Source organism: Ursus arctos, unplaced genomic scaffold (assembly GCF_023065955.2).
Source record: "Ursus arctos isolate Adak ecotype North America unplaced genomic scaffold, UrsArc2.0 scaffold_1, whole genome shotgun sequence".
NCBI lineage: Eukaryota > Metazoa > Chordata > Mammalia > Carnivora > Ursidae > Ursus > Ursus arctos.
The window spans coordinates 11,515,195-11,535,378 of NW_026622763.1; the positions used below are offsets into that span (position 1 = coordinate 11,515,195).

At 35.2% G+C, this 20,184-nt stretch overlaps 1 protein-coding gene across 10 annotated transcripts in view; it reads right to left on the bottom strand.

Moving 5' to 3' along the window:
• EPB41L5 (erythrocyte membrane protein band 4.1 like 5) overlaps window positions 1-20,184 on the bottom strand; it is a 156,415-nt gene that overhangs the window by 65,926 nt on the left and 70,305 nt on the right. For 7 of the 10 annotated variants that reach the window (XM_057317191.1, XM_057317189.1, XM_057317188.1 and 4 more), the window contains 5 exons: window positions 18,315-18,484; window positions 17,158-17,264; window positions 15,880-15,907; window positions 9,457-9,499; window positions 8,944-9,059 (listed from right to left, as the gene is read on the bottom strand). In XM_057317191.1, coding sequence (XP_057173174.1) covers window positions 8,944-9,059; window positions 9,457-9,499; window positions 15,880-15,907; window positions 17,158-17,264; window positions 18,315-18,484 — 464 coding nt within the window. The remainder of the gene's footprint in view (window positions 1-8,943; window positions 9,060-9,456; window positions 9,500-15,879; window positions 15,908-17,157; window positions 17,265-18,314; window positions 18,485-20,184) is intronic. The other 3 variants (XM_057317195.1, XM_048214029.2, XM_026510154.4) reach the window with 1 other exon arrangement.

Here is a 20,184-nt window from a genome sequence, read left to right on the forward strand (position 1 = left end):
CCAGACCCTTATTAAGGAATCTCCAACTTCTCACAAATCCTAACCATACACTGGTTATAGTTCGTGTCTTCTTTATTAAAATTACTTAAAAACAAAACAAATGAAAATTCCTTCAAGAATAAAAAATAAGATCTGCAGCTGTTAAACCTGTTTTTAAGAGGAGGAGGTATAGGTTTATTACACCACTAAGGGAGTCTTCAGTCACACTCCTGGAGAATGTTGTTCTCCAAGTCAGATATCTCTTCTCTGTGCCAATATAAACAAAATGTTGGCCAGTTGTCAGGAACAAAATGTAAAAGTTCACTTGAGCACCATCACCTAGAATTAAGGCCACAGCTTGTTGTTAGGCACACAAAAGCTTAGGTAATTATCTAATAATAAAAAACTGTGAGAACAATTCCTTCAGGAAAAACAGGAACACTCATTTTTCTGCTTCAGGATAAAAATAAAAATGTATCATTAAAAAAGCCACAGAAAATTTTTTCCTTGCACCAATTTCTTTTGAAATTTTCTCTTCTCTTCACTAATTCTACAAGAAGGCGAATATTATATTCCCCACCAACCCCACATGCTTAAAGCAGCTAAAATGTACACAATAGCAAGAATTGAAGAAATGAAGTTATATAACATATATTCTAGTGAAAGTGACATGCTTCATTGCCCTACTATTTCTGTCGCCAAAGTTAATGTCAAGTGGGTGAAACAAAATTCTCACAATGATTTCACATGACTAAAGTAAAAAGCTAATTTGTATGAACAGAAGATGAGAAATTTCTATGTTCTTCAAAAAAGGGAGCTGAGCTTTCCAACCAGGGCCTGCAAAGAAGGATGATAAGAAGAAAGGCCGTTCTGCCATCAAAAAGGCAGTGATCAGAGAACACACCAACATTCACAAGTGGATCCATGGAGTGGGTTTCAAGAACTGTGGCCCTCAGGCACTCAAACAGATCTGTAAATATGCCATGGAGGAGATGGGAACTCCAGAAGTGTACACTGACACCAGGCTCAACAAAGCTGTCTGGGCCAAAGGAATAAGCAATGTTCCATACCATATCTGTGTGCAGTTGTCCAAAAAACGTAATGAGGATGAAGACTTCACCAAACAAGCTCTACACATTGGTCACCTCTGTACCTGTCACCATTTTCAAAAACCTACAGACAGTTAATATGGATGAGAACTAATCGCTGACTGTCACAAATAAATGTCACAAATAGGGTATAAAATTGAAAAAAAAGGGGGGGTGGGGAGCTGAGAAAAAATACTATACGATTCATAATAGGCAGAAAGGATCTGACAAATCACATTTTATACTAAGACAAAAGCATAGAGAGAGAGGCACACAGAGAGAGACAGAGAGAGAGACACACACACACAGAGGTTTCCCTCCCCCAGAAGGATCTTCAAATTCTATTCATGTATAAGCATCTCACATGGAAGCACTGACAATTCTGGAATCTGATGATGTGGTATAGTTTATGTTAAAATACAGGAAGGAAGTATGTGGTGGTAAAGAGATTAAGTGCTATTGGATTTTATTTTTGCAAATTCATATGATTAGCCCTATATACCAAGGATATAAAATAAATTACCGCAACTTAATATTACTATTTTCAGACCCAATATTCAAAGCCTAACACACACAAAATAATGGTCTTTCAAGCAATGAACTATGGTTTAGAAATGAAGCATATGCCCCACCAAAACAGTTAAAGTACCATGGTTCAAATGATTACTGCTCCCACCATCAGTACATAGTACATGCTGCACTAATATGGACAACCATCTCCCCACTTTTTCAGTTTACATCTGTGAATACATAATCAAGGGATCAAAGCTGAGGATTACTCTTCTCATTCCTGTGAGCTAGTCATCACAATACTCTTCTTTCCCCTGAAACCCAAGACACTGAAATCCTCCACTCCTTTCCACCACCCTCTTCAGCTATTTTCCTGTTTTGGCAAGATGGAAAGATGAAATGAATGACATCAGGATACATAAAAGTGATAAAGCAAGACTATTAATCAAAATAATTATTAGCATATCAACCAAGTAAATATGTAAAAATCTAGTAAATTAAAAAAACTACCATAATTAAGGCCCGGTTCATTGTTTTATCTCATGAAACAAGCTGTCTGCCTGCCCTTCACTCAGAATACACTTCAGTTTTATATTCTGACATGTTTACATGGCATCTTTTACATTCTGGACAATTTTAACAATAAAGATTCACCCAAGGGTTATAAATTATATTTCCTGGATCAGCACTTTAAATAAATTTTAAAAAGTCCCCCTAAAAAAAGATTTGAATTATAGTGATGATATTACAATATTAGAATGTTTGTATAAAGGGCACCTAGGTGGTTCAATTGGTTAAGCGTCTGCCTTTAGCTCAGGTCATAATCCCAGGGTCCTGGGATCCAGCCCAGCAGTGCATCACATCAGGCTCCCTGCTCAGCAGGGAGTCTGCGTCTCCCTCTCCCTTGGCTGTCTGCCCCCCTTGTGCACTCTCTCTCTCTGAAATAAATAAAATCTTAAAAAACAAAACAAGACACACGAATGTTTGTATACTAGTTATTTTTTAAAATACAGACGTATACACGACAGGACAAATAAAGTTTCTGTTTTCTCTGTAAATCCATTTAAAAGTATATATATGATTACCCTATCAAGGTCAAAAGGATTAGACTAAACGCAGAGACAGGTAAAAGCCTTTGAAGTGGTTTTACCATCAAAAGAAATAATTATTACAAGAGCTTGTTTATTTTTATGTGTGAAAGTGTAAAGATCACTACCTTGGTTGTGTTTCTGCAAGTTTCTCCATCTATAAAAGTACAGGTGAAACATAACCAACCTAATTTGAGATGTAATTACGTTAAATAAAATTAACCAAAGTACTGAAGTTGAATCACACGGTCCTAGAGTTCTGTGCTGTTGGCTCCTTCTGATCAAAACGACAGTAACCAAGTAAGGTACTTCTGGAGGATATTAATTCCCTAATCTACAATGTATGACCACTCACCCTTTAGGCATAATAAAATGCAGAATATAAATAAGCTGGTGACGATTTATTTAATTTAGGATGAACTGCCTGTAAATTCTTCATAGCTCTGGAAACATGTATATCTTGAAAATATCAGTAGCAAGAATATTCACAATATTTGATATGAAATCCTAGACCATATAGAAACTTGTATAAAATAAACAAATTTGATTCTACTACCATTCAGTCTTAACCCTTTACGTCCCCCACCCCTGCACTGCCTTTCTCCCTACCATCCCTCCAATCCAGTGTCTATCATCAGGACTTTACAAATGAACGATAATATAACAAGGTTTTCAAAGAAAGAATAATCATGATGTGATTCTTCCGTCATTTAAATGTAACAGTAATGATTCACTCAAATTCTAGTACAGAAATGGCCACTTTCAATATAAACTGAAGAACTTACTCTTCTATTACAATCCTTTCCTATTTCCCAAAGTTAATATTCTGCTAAGGTATATATAAGGCATTGTTCAGCAGTCTAACCTTCAGATTTCAAGATTAATTTTAGAGTACAAAGAGTCAAACCCTGGGACTTCCTAAAAGACCTAAAAAGCTTTATTATTACACTTCTTTGGTTTCTATTATAGAAACAGTTCTTAATCATATTCACACCCATGAAATCTTTTCCCGAATGACACAAACCAGAGTTTCTGTGCTAAAATGTTATGATTCAGATTCCCTGCTTTAAAGAAAAAAATCACCATCAACGATACCTGACAATTATAATCTGAGCTATGTAAAGTCTAAAACAACTATGAAGGATATACATTAGTAGCCATTTTTAATCATGCTTTATGATGATAAGATTTAGGGAGGGAGCTGGGTTATTTAAGATACAGACCTATTCATATTTACAGGCTGTGCTAAAGAATACTTTGAGCTTCTGTCTCCTTAAAATGATTGTGATAGGGGTGCCTGGGGGGCTCAGTCGGTTAAGTGTCTGCCTTCGGCTTACATGATCCCAGCGTCCTGGGATCGAGCCCAGATCCAGCTCTCAGTCAGCAGAGAGCCAGCTTCTCCCTCTCCCTCTGCCGGCAGCTTCCCCTGCTTGTGCATGGCTGCACGCACGTGCTCTCTCTCTGTCAAATAAATAAACCTTTAAAAAAAGATGTTTGTGATAAAATCACAGATTGACACCTGCCTATATATTTCATTCATAGATCTTACTTAATTTTGCTTACTTATATTTTCTTTTGACAAGTTGTATTCTATTTGCAATCAACAGTCCAGTAATAAAGCTGTCTGAAACCTGTATCTAGCAGAGTGATTAGACCAACCTCAGAAGTAAACAGGAGGGTATATGGGTTAGGTCGTTTGTAATAAAGCTTCATTATCTTGAAGTATTATGAATTCTCAGACTATAATTATCTTCAAATTACCATACACATAGTTCTAAGGTTTGGAAATTGTTAAAATTTCTAAAAACTGTAGAAAGGCAAAAGAAATGCTTCCCTTATATCAGTTCCCATTACATTAAAAATGTACTTTTTCCAGATAATCTGCCTTTATGAAGTAAATCAGAGAGCTTGGATGATTACATCTGAAGTTCATAAAGGACCAAAATAGTAATATATCCAATCCATTTGAAAGTGATATGGTTTGGGCTTTAGAATTTTATTTTAAAGGTTGTACAAGGCTAGACTACGAGGCTGCTGCAAACCTGGGGAATCTATCAGATGCATAAGATGAAAAAGAAAAGAGAAAATGAAAAGTCAAAAGTAAATACATTTTCCATTTTGTACAACCATTCAGTAGTAATGTAATTAAATTTAGTTAACCACCAGTTAGCTAGTTAATGATGCATAAGTAACCATTCAGGTTTATCTCTCTACATGAATCACATTATTAATGTGATTTCTTAGCCTTTCAGTAAATTAAAATACTTATTTGTTAAAAAGTAAAAGTGCTTTTAATTAAAAATTACATTAATTATGATTATAGAATCTTAGGCACTTAACTGAAATTAAGGCATGGGTCACTGTAGAAGTATTAAAAATGGTACAGAAAAGCAGCTTTTATCAAAGTATCACCAAAGGCTGATACGTAATGCCTGGACATGCTTCCTTCTCAGTTGTGATTAGTGTCTGATTCTTTTGACTCAATCTATTTGGATGGCATGGGGTGAGAGCGTAACAGGCAGCTTTTACACAAACACAAACCTTCTCCTGAGACATCTTCTGAGTGATGTACTAACATGTGAAAATCATGAAAAACCTTTCCAAAATTACAATGATATATACATACCCTTTCGATACAAAAGCATTTGTCATTATCATTGATGGCATACAGCTTTCTTCACATTCTTTTCCCTTTCACAGAATTCAATTACAAACAACACTACACAAATAGTGACTCAATATAAAGTAATTTCTCCCAAATTCTAATGTGATCAATCCTCTATGTATAGAAAATGTATACCATCAATTTGCATGACAAAGAGTCCCAGTGTCTAACGGGCTTAACACTCATATCTCAGGCATGGCTGCATGGCCAGGAAAATGAACATCATGATGGACTCCTGCATTCTTCACATTGTGCTCATGGACAAAGTCAGTGTAGTTTCTATGTGCAGGCTGGGGTGGGGACAAGGCCCTTGTGTTCCACTGGTTTCCACCACGTTGACAGCAGTCACTGGCAGCAGAGAGCCTGGATGGTTGGGGAGTGGGAGGGGAGCACAGTTAGTCAACAGGAATAGGAGAAAATGGATGTGTAAGAGGTAATAAAGGAGAAAGGCAGTGTGACCAGCATGCACCACTGCTATGAGTAGTTATTGACATCTACTGCATGCAATGACATTCAAGAATAAAGGGGGGGGGGGTTGGAACCGACAAAGTTATATGTAGTGGAAAAGCTCAATATGGAAATATGAATAAGTAATCAGAGTCAGTTAAGTGAATTAAATAAAGAGGAAATTTCACAGAGAACAAACACTCTATCTGTCCCTGATATTGGCCTCAAAATCAAAGTTAAAAATGCTGTTTGAAGTTCTAATGAGAAGGAAAAAATGTTTATTACCTACTTAATTCAAATATTTAAAAGGACACTTCTACATTACGGACAAAGGCACATTTAGAAAAGAGCAACTGTGAAAATTATTCCCCAAATTAAGTGATTTCACAAAACTGAAATCCAGGAAACAAAATTCAGAAAGAACATTAAAAAAACAAAAAACTATCTTCAGAGGCCACGTAATTTTATGTCAATGTTTCCAATTAACAATGGAGAATCATTGCTCCTTCTATAATCAAAGTTCACAGAACCTCAGAATGAAATTCAACAGGTACAGATAATGTGATGAGGTTGTAAGCCCCTCCAAGGAACAGTTTAGTAAGTATATTAAGACACCCTTTATCCCACAGTGCTATAGAATAGCCCTATAGAACTATAAGAGTGAAGCATGCATACAAGCAATTCCTGGTTAGAAATAATTAGAGTCCTCCAGTAGAAAGAAACATTTGTCACAGTTCAGAAAATCAAGGTTTGCAACACAGCAAAAAAGGGCAGCACATATTTAAGATAATTATAAAGAAAAAAAAACCCATCCCAATTATAAAAGATGTCTAAGGATAAATTTTTAAATACAGTCTTTTTCTAACTCAACTAAAACATGAATCCTCATCTTTTTTTCCTTAAGAAAACTGAAATTAGCTAAAAGGATTTTTCAGAACAAACTTGAGTGCTTTTTTACAATAAAATCATTATCTTTTCTTCAACAGATATACAATTTCTTCATCAGATCTATCCCACAAAATTCATGACCCTCAATATACGGTCTCTGAAAATTTAGGAAATTAAGTTAGGTTTATGTTCTCCCCCATATATGCAAGACTTTCCAAATATTATTGTTTTGTTTTTGTTGTTTATAAATGGTTTAATGGATTTAATACATGAATTGTTTCTCAATTTATGAGATACTCTAAATATCAGATACTCTAAATATCAGATAATTCTATATTACCAAATCGTTCACTGAAATAATGGTGTCATTTAGAAGATATTAGCGAGAGAAAGCTAAAGAACTGAACGTGAAGTAGGTTTAGATTAAAATGGTTAGAAGTTATCTACCTGATAATAGTCTGTTGTTCTGCCCAATTGTTCAATCCTTGGGAGCATTTCCAAATTTTATTAACTGATCACTTTCTAAAGGAGGACTGTTTTATATTCATTTAAGAGCATTAGTAACAATAAAACATGCAGAAACAAAAACTGAAATACAGAATGCACTTTAAATTCAGGCTGGGGATCCATTAGCTCCAAAACAGATCAATTCTATATTCAGTTCCATGCCACCGCTGACATACACTGAGGCTCATTAGGTTTCCAGGATCACCATTTTACTCCATTTCAGCAAAGGAGGTCTCAGCACAAGTACATAACGGGAGGACACATAGCTCCAAATTTTTCATTTTCCTTAAAATTCAATACTCTCAGATTCAGCATTGTCTCTTTTAAAGGCTGTGTCAAAGGAACTACATAATGCCTAATAAATTAAATTAAATAGATTTAAATATGTGCCCATTAAAATCAGAAAACTCAATAAAGATTTAGTGTCACAATATAGTGTGCAAACCATCCCCCAGGACTCTCATTCCGTATTAATATAAAAGGTAAGCATGTATTAAGGGAGTTCTTTTATTGTTGAAGTCTGGTTTCCTTGCCAATAGGACTTGGTGGTAACATCGAGGCCATAAAACATAGCTGCTTACTGGAGCTGTGTTTTCTTCAGAAACTGAAGAAACTCTTTTTAATGGCTTAAAAAAATAAAGACTAAAATTTGATATTTAGAAGCCTCACTGTTCATACTTTAAGTGTGTGCCCGCATGCACACACACACAAAGTATCCCTCTACCACACTCCCAGGTAAAAGGAAAAGAAAAAATAGATAAAGAAAAAAAATTTCCTCAATTTTAGAAACTAATCAAGTTATTTGGAACTGAAGTAAAAATATGCCCAACCATGAAGAGCAAAGCACCTTGCAAGTTAGTTAAGCCAAAATAACAGTGAAAAACAATTACATAGCAAAGACTGAAAATAATCACCAACCACTGTTGACCCACCACCATGAAGGAAGAACTGGTTGCACAGAAAGCTGACCAAAACCTTGAGATCACCACAGAAACTCATTAGATTTCAGGTATTAAACAAACTAAGAGCAAGAGAAAAAGAGAAAAATCCTATGAATTATCAAACTTCATTTCATAGACACACAACTTGAACAGATGCTACCAACATGACCACTCAACCAAATAATTCCCTAGGAGCTCTCCAAGCCACATACATTTATTCAGGAAATGATGAACCCTACTGATTACACTCCAATAAGCCACAAAGTATTCATATTTGTGTACTAACTATGAATGTAAAAAAAAGACCCTGGAAATCTAAGCAAATAAAGTATCTTCTCTGTCATCAGATTCTCTCTCCATCCCCCAAAACGGAGTATTTTAATTTTTTGGGTTTTTTTTTCCGATTATAATCATGTTCCCCTTTTGGCTTATCTTCAGTCTTTAATGAAAAAACACATCCAAAGCACCAGCATTATGTTGTATGGAATAACATATAATGAATATATTTTCCTTACTGATCTGAGAAAAGGTTCTACTGACTAACACTGAAGTCCTTTTCAACAGAGAATCACCCACCACTTCCAATCATGCTAACCAAAATAAGGAGGGATGTCTGATGTTCTTCAGTTAAATAATTGCATTCCCTTCTTCATACATATCCCTTATTTTCCCAATCCCAGTATGACTATTCCATAATATGTTTCTGTTCATCTTACAAATATGAATAATTTGCTTTCAATCATATTTAAAGTATTCTAAAGATTATGGCTGGGAATTTAGAATACCATTAAGCAAGCAACATTTTATTCTGGTTTAAGGAGTTAACAAACCATTTCCTGTCATGCTGGTCTAACCCAGGATTCCTTGGAAGATTCTCTATCTCTGCCAGCACAGGACCAGAGGGAACAGAAGGAATCTCAGACACAGTAGATTTCACACCCCAACCCTGTGAATTATAAAATTACAAAAATCATCTATTTTGCCTAGATAAAAGGTTTCATCACCAACAAACAGAACATTAAAATGGAACACTACCTACAAACATAGTGCAAACAAATGCTTGAATGTTATGTACTACCTCAGATAGATAATAATCTAATTAAATATTAATATCTTATTCATTATATAGGATTTACTGGAACAGAAATTGTTCTACAGAGCACCCCTTCTATTTACAACATCTCAGATAATAACAGAGGGTTTCATTATCCACTTTACAGATAAAAAAAGAAAACGCACAAAACCTTCCCAAAGTTATACCACTATGAAAATTCAATTAATAATACCACTACTTGTCATAATTAACTAGTGTTCTAGTGTTCAGAAGCTTAATATGATCTCACCTGTTGGGAGCCATTACTCTGAGTGGAAACATTATTGTGAACACTGTAATGGGGAAAAATATCTATTAAAAAGCCATACATAAAATGTGAAGGCTTCACACTATAAGATTATACATACAGTAATGAAAGTAGCTTTATTTTTAAAGGCATTAATTGTTTTGTTGCAAATAAAGAAAAAATTACTGTTGGTACCTATAACTAAGAATGTAAAATGCCCAGAAAACATTTGCTTTTATAGACAAATACTTGTTTTCTATAACCTGCTCATCTGAGGTGTCCATATACCTACATTTTAATTGTGCTTTAAATGTGTAGTTAACTACTAATCTTGCTTATTCATGGACGGTATCTATCAAAGATGGCAAAATGAAGAGCGGCACAAATGATACCTTAAATTCAAGGCATTAAGCACAATTTTCCACATAAACTTATCTGCGTCATTTCTTTTGCATACTTCTACCCTCTCAAGATTTTCCACTGTCAGCAATAGCTCAGTATTTTATAACTCAAAAGGCCTTAGTATAGACTTAAAGTTAGAAACCTCTCTGTATACTTTCCACTCCAAATGATTTATAAATATGTTTTTAAATTTTTAGTTTAGGCTGTATTCATTTCCCTCCTCCATCGCCTTCCCACAAAAAAACACTTAAAAAACTCAATCTAAAACAAAATAAATAAAAACAAACCTCAGAAGAGCTAAAAAAAAAGAGAACAAATATTCAATGAAATAACTCAAAGATGACATACTATCACAACAAAATGATGGGAAGAAAGAGTTTATGGACTTCAGACCTTCTAACATAAGCATACAAGCATCCTGAGGTAAAGAATTCAACTAAGGCAACTGAAAATATGTTCAAAGTTTTACACACACACACACACACACACACACACACTTCCTTGAAAGTGAGAAAATAATCTACACATTTAATGAGAGAGAGCACTATGTTCCATGAAAAGGAGATAGGGAATTAAATACATTCAATCTCTTATTGTTAAGTTACTGTCTTTCAAGGATAAGAGAAGAATACTTAAGGTACCCCAAGGAGATTAAAAGGAAATCACTGCCAATATCTGGCTGGGACAGATCTCTTCATAGCAATACTCAAGAATATTATACCCAGGGATGCCTGAGTGGCTTAGTCGGTTAAGCATCTGCCTTCAGCTCAGGTCATGAACCCAGGGTCCTGGAATCGAGTCCCACATCAGGTTCCTTGCTCCTAGTGTTCAGAAGCTTAATATGATCTCACCTGTTGGGAGCCATTACTCTGAGTGGAAACATTATTGTGAACACTGTAATGGGGAAAAATTCAAGGCATTAAGCACAATTTTGCTCAGGGAGCCTGCTTCTTTCTCTGCCTGCCTCTCCCCCTGCTTGTGCTTTCTCTCTCTGACAAATAAAATCTTAAAAAAAAAAAAAAAAAGAGTATTATACCCAGCCAAGATGTCATTCTAGTAAAAGGAAACGGGCAGGGATGCCTGGGTGGCTCAGTCAGTTAAGTATCTACCTTAGGCTCAGTTCATGATTTCAGGGTCCTGGGATCAAACCCCGTGTCAGGCTCCCTGCTCAGCGGGGAACCTGCTTCTCCCTCTCCCTATGCCTCTCCCCCCGCTTGTGCTTGCTCGCTCTCTCTCTCTCACACATAAATAAAATCTTAAAAAAAGAAAAAAGGAAATGGACAAACTCCGAATACAGCATCTAGGAGCCTTTCTTAGAGGGGTGGGAGCAAAACAAAAACAATCTGATGAAAGACAACCAATTAAGAAAGAACTCAAGAATGAAGAGGCTGGGGCACCTGGGTGGCTCAGTCGTTTAAGCATCTGCCTTCGGCTCAGGTCATGATCCCAAGGTCCTGGGACTGAGCCCCACCATCAGGCTCCCGGCTCAGAGGGGAGCCTACTTCTCCCTCTGACCCTCCCTCCACTCATACTCTCTCTCTCTCATTCTCTCTCTCTCTCAAATAAATGAGTAAAATCTTAAAAAAAAAAAAAAAAAAAAGAATGAAGAGGCCTTGCTAAAGGCTAGGTGTTGAGAAGTGTACCCATTTTATGTCTTATTTTTTATTACCTACATCTCTATTACAAGTCGAGTCACCAGAACTTGCAGTAGTATTGCCTGGGTTCAAACCCAAGCTGTGCCACTACCACTAGTTCTACTCTCCAAACCTCAGGTTCTTCATTTGCATGAAACTGTTAGGAGGATTAAATGCATTAATATTAGCAAAACACTAAGAACAGTGATAAATAAAACTGGCCAAAAAAACTGAAAAAAAAAAAAAAAAAACTGGTTAGTGTACAACTGTTGTCAAGACAATTGCAAAGGATATACCTGCCAGGCATGACTTCTTTTGATTAACGTTGGTGTTCCCAGAACACATTATGCTGGTTTAAGTAACCCATAATCCCAGATTATGAAATCTCATCCAACCCACTTGGCTGGATGATCCCCCTGGTTACTCTTTGAAGCTTTTCCTTTAACTGAGAATAACTCCAGCAAGTGATAAGTAAAAGATGAATAATAACATGAAAAAAAAGTGCTTATAATAAGTGATCTTAATGGGATCATAGCCCCCTGTTTTCAAATAATTTGAAATGTAGAAAGCACTATTTTCTCATAATTACACACATTCCTTCACTTCCACTAACACAAAAGTAGGAATGAATACTTCTCATTACTGACCTAATTCTAGCTTCCCCTTTCAAAGGACCACCTGTAATAACTGACCCCTTTTGCTCTTATACTCTCTGTATTCATCACTTCCTCCTTCATTCCTTCTTTTCCATCTTTAAGATTCTGTCAGCTAAGCCTGTACAAAAAGTCTCTATCCTTTAAAATGTCACCTCTTCTTAGGATACTTTATATTAGTCAAGACTCATGAGGAATAGTTTGGAGATAAAATAGTATAAGGAAAACCACTGACATCAGCCAATTTAAAAACCTGTTACTCACACAGGCACAATACAAGGTCAAGAAGCTTTTTAGGTCAAATAGCTGTGCTTTTTCAAACAGTACTGTTTTCCATGGTTCACTGAAGCAAAACTGTTATTCAAATAGAACTACAAGGGCAAGAATGAAAGGGCATTCATGCCAGTCCAAATTCAGGTTCTTTCAAGCAGCATTATGAAGAGTGGTAAATAAACTTCAGGAGAGCTGGGTCCCCCTCTACATTTTATATCTAAAAGTTTATTGTAAATAATAATAATAATAAAGTATCATTGCTTAAATATCCTATTTCTGTTATGCTTTCCAAAGCCAAAAGCATTTTTCAAGCAAAGATAATAAAAATTAGTTATTAAAATTAAATTAATCTTAATTCTAAGAAAGAGACTATATAGTCATACTTAAGTTTTTGGTCAGAAATGTGTATCTCAAAAAAAAAATTTTTTTTTAAAGATGTTATTTGTTTGAGACAGAGACATAGAGAGAGAGAGAGAGAGAGAGAGAGAGCACGCACAAGCGCATGAGTGGTGGGGAGGGCCAGAGGGAGAGGGAGAAGCAAACTCCCCGCTGAGCAAGGAGCCCGACATGGGGCTCAATCCCAGGACCCTGAGATCATGACCTGAGCCAAAGGCAGACACTTAACCAACTGAGCCACCCAGGTGCCCCTCAAAAAATTATTTTAAAGGACAAATTCTTGCAAATAAAAACCTTAATTTTTCAACTACAATATTATTGCTTGAATACTTTGGTTACATTTCTGGTAAATTCACCAGGTTATCTTCCTTATTTTAAGGTCTAATATTCTGTCCCAGCCTCCCTTTCAGGTAAGCAAGACATAATCCATTACACAAAAATCAAACAAAATAGTTTAAAAACTACAGAATACTTTATCCATCATTTTTCTTAAAAGCATAGCTTATAAACAACTACAATGAAAGTAAAAGTGTACAACTCAGGAAAGGCAGAAAACTTTGTTTTTTACCTAATTAAAAATTCACAATAGAGAGAATACCTCACTTCCTCCCTACTCTATTCATTGACTTTTTAACAGCCTACTAACAAGCTAAAGAAACTTCAGGAGAAGGGCTTTTGTGATGAATCACTAATCACAGCCCGACTTGAATGGTTTTCTAAGTGGGAAAAAAAAAAAAAAAAAAAAAGAAAGAAAGAAAAAAACCAGGGCATCTCAAGGAGAGGCTGCCCATACTCAGTATCCCAAATTAAACGATTTCTACTTTTGAAGAAGCTCTAGTCACACATCTGCCATATAAGAGTAGACAAATTCAAGAGTTAAATAGATTTGCAAGTATGTCCTGAATCTGACACTTGGACAGACATTCCAGGAGACTGACACGTACCAACAGTTAAGAAGCATTATATGAAACTATACATTGTAATGTATACTATTAAAAATAATTGAGTCATCAGAAGTAGAACTTCTGGAATGGTGGTTTGAGGACTCTTTCCCTCAACAAACATTTAGCTGGTGAAAACTATCTGAAAAAAAAAATCATTAAAAAGCATACATCAGTGAATAAACATTTATTCAAGAAAACTAAGTCTGGCATTTGAGCCACAATTTGCTCTCATCCCTCATTCCCCCAAGTTCAATGTGGTGAAATCTTCACTCCATGTGGTGATCTATATGGAAATCAAGGAACATATTCCCAAGTAACCAAAGGTCAAGGAAGAAATCAAAAGAGAAACTGGAAAATAATTTGGGATAAATAAAAATGAAAACACAACATACCAAACTTACGGAATTTGATTAAAGCAGTGCTTGGAGGAAAATCTATAGCAACTAATGTTTTATTTTAAAAAAGAATAGGGGGTTCCTGGATGGCTCAGTCGGTTAAGTGACTGCCTTTGGCTCAGGTCATGATCCCAGGGTCCTGGGATCAAACCCCGCATCAGGCTCTCTGCTCAATGGGGGAGTCTGCTTCTCCCTCTGCATCATCCTCCCTGCTCATGCTCGGTCTGTCTCTCTTCCTAATAAATAAATAAATAAATAAATAAATAAATAAAATCTTAAAAAAAAAAAAAAAAAAAAAGAATAGGGGCACCTGGGCGGCTCAATCAGTTAAGTGTCTCACTATTGATTTTGGCTCAGATCATGAGATTGAGCCCTACATTGGGCTCCATGCTCAGTGCAAAGTCTACTTGTCCCTATCCCTAGTCCCCTGCTCCCACCCCCCAAATAACACGCTTTCTCCCTCAAATAAATAATTTAGAAAAAAAAAGGAATAAAGATCTCAAATAAATAACCTAATTTCCCATGTTAAGACACTATAAAAAAGAAAAGCAAATTAAACCTAAAAGTATAAGAAATAAAATAAAATATCAGAGGCACCAGGCTGGCCCGGTAGGTAGAGCATGCAACTCTCAACTCTTGATCTTGGGATCATGAGTTCAAGCCCCACGTTAGCATGGAGCCTACTTAAAATTTAAAAATTTTAAAAGAAAGAAAGAATATATCAGAGCGAAAATTAATAAACTTGAAAAACTGACAAGAATCAATGAAACCAAAAGCTGGTTCTTTGAAAAGGCCCACAAAATGGGCAAACCTTTACCTCAACTGACCAAGGGGGGAAAAAAAAGCCCTCAAAAATCACTAAAATTAGAAATGAATGAGAGGACATCACTGCCAACCTTACAGAAATAAAAAGGAAAAGAAATAAACATGAACAACTGCATGCCACTAATTAGGTAAATTAGATGAAATGGGCAAATTCCAGAAAGAAGAGAAATTCCCAAACTGAGTCAAAATAAAAAATAAAATCTGAATGGATCTGTAACAAGAGATTGAAGTAGGAATTTTAAAACTTCACACAAAGAGAAAGTCCAGGCAAGATGGCCTCTATAATGGTAAATTCTACTAACATTTAAAGAAGAATGCCAATTTTTATAAATTCTTCCCCCCAAAATAGGAAGGAAACATTTTCAACTCATTCTGTGAAGCAGAATTATCTTGACACTGAAATCAGATGAATTACAGGAAAACTATAGATCAGTATCTTTGATAAATACACACATACAAATCCACAACAAAATGCTAGCGAACCAAATCCAGCAACATAGGATATAAAGGATTATACACCATGACCAAGTGGGGATTAGGGGATTATCCCAGGAATAAAATTAATTGTTTATCTGCAAACAAATCTTTGTTCTTTGAGCTCCTTGTGGGCAAGAACCCTAATTTATTCATCCTTATATCCTCAGTGACAGGCCAATAACAAATCTATGTCATTCTCATTATAAATAGCATATCCACCCCCACCCCTATCTTTATTTCTTTAAACTGCTTTATTTTTCTTTGTGTCCGTTTTATCTGGGATTATGTATATTTTTGTTCGCTGCTATATTACCAATGCTCAGGGAAACTAAACACATTGACAAGGCTTCAACAAATATTTGTTTAATTAATGACAGCAACTACATAAATTCTAAATTCTGTTCCTAAGTTGTAAGGCATTACTCACCTGAGTTCTTCAGGTTTTGCTGTACTTGCTGACAAGGGAAAAAAAAGAAAATGTCCCATTAGTTTCCACTTACATTGTAAACAGCTTCACTATTCATAAAAGTAAGTCTGGACAGTTTTTAAGCCATATTACCCAATTACAGATTTAAAAGTCGTCATTTCACAAACTGTTCTATGATTCACATCATTAAAATCAATAATGACAATTATTTCCATTTTTAAACTAAACCAATAAAAAAAATATCATCTTCTTTTAAAACAGAACCACCTCCAAGCCTCCTAGAGTGAGGTAAGTGCCAATAAAACACTGTCAGTGGAAAATAAGAGGTAACTCAGGGTTTCAAATCATCAGGAACCAAAATGGTTTCATTAAAAGCTATGTATTATTTAATTCATAGTAATACCAAACAAAAATTATGAATATAAATCAGTTTTTTATGTCAAACATCGGGGTCATGGCAGATGTTTCTGGACAACTGGGATGACCCTAATCAGACATACTTAAAATTCAATCTGTATTTTAATATAAGCTCAGATTCAAACCAAACATAAGTTTTAGTTTCTCAAGTAAATCATGCTTTTTATTACATAATTAAAATAACTTAAATATATATTGATGTTAAAATTTAAACACTGTTCAAAAGAATCCTAATATTATAATACTATATGAAATAATTTTTACTTAAAATTTATTCATTATATACCAATGTTTTTTTTTAAAGTTCCTAAGGGTATTTGAGGGATGATTATTAATGAAATCTGGAAGTCAAAAAAGAGAAGGGAAAGTGTTACTCTACAGAACTAAAGTAGTTAATATGAACAAAAACTGAACACAAACTCAAAATAGTATCTGAATTGGGATTAACATAAAGTTTAATCTAAGTAACAATACAGGCAATTTTTCCTTCTATTTTCTTTTTTAAAGATTTTATTTATTTATTTATTTGAGAGAGAGAGAGAGATCGATCACGACCCAGAGGGAGGGGTGAAGGGAGAAGCAGACTCCCCGCTGAGTAGGGAGCCTAATGCGGGACTCGATCCCAGGACCCTGAGATCATGACCCAACCTGAAGGCAGACAGAGCTTAACCGAATGAGCCACCCAGGCATCCCCTTCTATTTTCTTATATCGAGTCTGTCATAACCAAAGTTAATAAACAAGGGTTCTTCAGTTGACTGGAATTAACTTAAGGTTCAGATAACTACCTTTCAAGTAAACATTACCAGCACATGATAGACTATCAAGGAAGAACAGTCTTTTGAAATAAGGTTGCATCTCACCTTTCATCTGTAGAGTTCTTCTAGAGTATCGTTTGCTGGGTCTTCTTTCAAAGGATGTTGATCTTCTTGCTTTATTGGTTTTTGTGGTCTGATACTCAGTTTTCCCACTAAAATAAATAAGGCATATTAAGAGGAATAAGAGAATTTAAGGCCTACAGTAATCAGATACCCATGAGAGAAAGTCTACATTGAGTTTGTCCTTAAAAGAACCACCCTGAGCTTCATCCTGAAGGAACTACTATTAACAGACTTGATGTCTCTCTTTACCACATCATTTTTCTACTCCTTAGGCTTGTGTGAAATACGCAATATGCAAATTATATTGTTTTTTCCTAAGCATGAATGTGCCTAGGAATGTGCATACGGAATAACTCTGGAATATCTGTACTTTTATGCAACTCCTTTCCTCTCCCCATTCATTCCCCTCATGCAAAGTATGCAATTAACTAAAGATTTTATTTTTTTTTCTAATTGTGTTACACTTTTCAGAGTAATTTTCCAGAAATATTTAGAACTATTTTCCCACTCTTTGATTTTCATTTAAATTTTGTTAAGAAAATGCCTCCTCACTTTTAATATAGGTAGAATAGAACTTACTTTCATGAATCCCACACAATCAACTTGCCACAATACTGTTTATTATCCATTCATTTTTAAATCAGTGACTCTCGAGGCAAAACTCATTATCAATAATCTACTCACAGGTACACCAAAACATTTTAAACTTATGACCAACACACAAGGAGTCTATAAAAATAACATAACTTCGGGTTTATAAAGGACCAGAAATGTTACTCAGATTAATTTTCCCCTCAGTGCACAATAAATACCCTTTTTCTACACGGCATTCAGCTATTGCATGGAGACTCCTTAAAACTCTTATTATATGATTTTAAATTGGGGGTTAATTAATATATAAAGTTAATGTCAAGAGAGAGATAAAATCCATGATACCAGTACAACGCTTTCCTGTCTATTCAGGAAATTACAACCGATAACAATACCACTTTGTCTTTTATTTTGGCCAGTGGAAAACATTGGCAAACCACTTTGTTTCTCTATGTCTTGGTTTCTACATCTGTAAAAGGAGAGGTTAGCCTAAACTTTTTGGCTTTATGAAAGAACACAAGATATAGCAAGCAGCTATTGACATTCACCTATATCTAAATCGTGATCCTAGTCGAATAAATCCTGATCGATGAGAACTCTTTTGGACTGGGCCTCGGAGACGAAAGAATGCATGATGTTCCACAGCACATTTCCATAAATGTTTGCATGCTTTTGGATGATCCAGTCTAAAGACAAATGTATGCTCCTGCTCTTTGCCCTGGAAAAGAAAAGGATGTAAAGAGAGGTAATATTAGGTCAAACAGTTCTGCCCCTTCTTACTCAGCTACAAATACAACCACAGCAATACCAAGAATCCAATAATAAAGCATCTTAGTTTGCTCCCTGAAACTCACTCTCTATAGCTACCTATGTAAAAAGGCAGAGTTGAAATCAAACTGTCCACTTTCACAGCCAATATAAAATTATTCCTAAAAGGGTCCTCTCTACTTATGGGATCTCATTTCTCAGAGAAACAAAAACTGAGGCTTTATTTGCCACACTTTGGGATAATATACAATTATAATATAAAGGATCATACAAGCCTGGCAATATAGATCAATAGACTTAGAAACGTACACATTCTTCGTCAGAGTAACCATACTCGCAGGAATCTAATGATAATAATTAACATTCACAGGCACTTTTCTAAGGATTTTACATGGATTAATTCAATGAGTAGATACTATCATTAGCTCCATTTCACAGATAAGGAAACTGAAGCTCAAGAAATAAAGCCCAGGGGTGCCTGGGTGGCTCAGTCGTTAGATGTCTGCCTTTGGCTCAGGAAATGGTCCCAGGGTCCTGGGATCCAGCCCGGCATCAGGCTCCCTGCTCCGCTGGGAGCCTGCTTCTTCCTCTCCCACTCCCCCTGCTTATGTTCCCTCTCTCGCAGGCTGTCTCTCTCTCTGTCAAATAAATAAATAAAATCTTAAAAAAAAAAAAAGAAAGAAAGAAAGCCCAAGGTCACAAAGAGGAAACTAGAATTTGAACCTATTTATGCTCCAGAGCCTGTTTGTAACAAACAACTAAGCTTTACCATCTCTCTAAAGAAAAAGATTTTAACACCAAAATTTATACCCAAAGACTTTCTTCACAATCTCATTTGTAATAGTAAAAATTGGCATATAACCTGAAATGTCCAAAACAAGAGAAATTATCAAATAAATAACATCTTTTAAAACTATAAAGATAAATGAATAAAAGATGAATGTACTATTGTTTATTCATATTACAGAATACTATATATAGGTTAAAATGAATGAACTGATCTACATGGTTACACCTGTTTAAGTAAAATAAGGCAACTGCAAAATATATATATGTAAATTTTTATGTAAATTTTATGTGATTTTTTAATGTAAATTTTATATGTAAATTTTTAAAACGATTCCACCACATATTATGATGTATAAGAAAGTATGAGGATACCCTTCAAGAATGATGGTCAGCTACAGGAAAGAAAGGGACAAACTAGAGGGTTAGACCTCAGCTATACTGAATACACTGTTATTAATTTACCTATTTCTAAGAGATAATTCTGAAACAATGACAAAAATGTTAATCTAGATGAGTGACGCGGCTATTACATTTATGACTTTCTGTACTTTCCAGTATACTTTCAATATTTTATAAGTTAAACTATTTTGTCATTTTAAAATATTATATAAACTCTATATGTATTTGCTTCATAACTCTGATATAGGCAAAGATTCTTAAATTTTAAGACTCAGAAAGTACCAACCACAAAGGAAAAAATTTATGAATTCTATTACTTTAAAATTAAAATGCTTTATTAAGGGAGGCAAAAGGCAAGCCAAGGAGAAGATACTTACAACACATATATCTGCAAAGAACTGATGTTCAGAATACATAAAGAACCTCAGTGAGGAAAAAAGCACATGACCCAACAGAAAAATG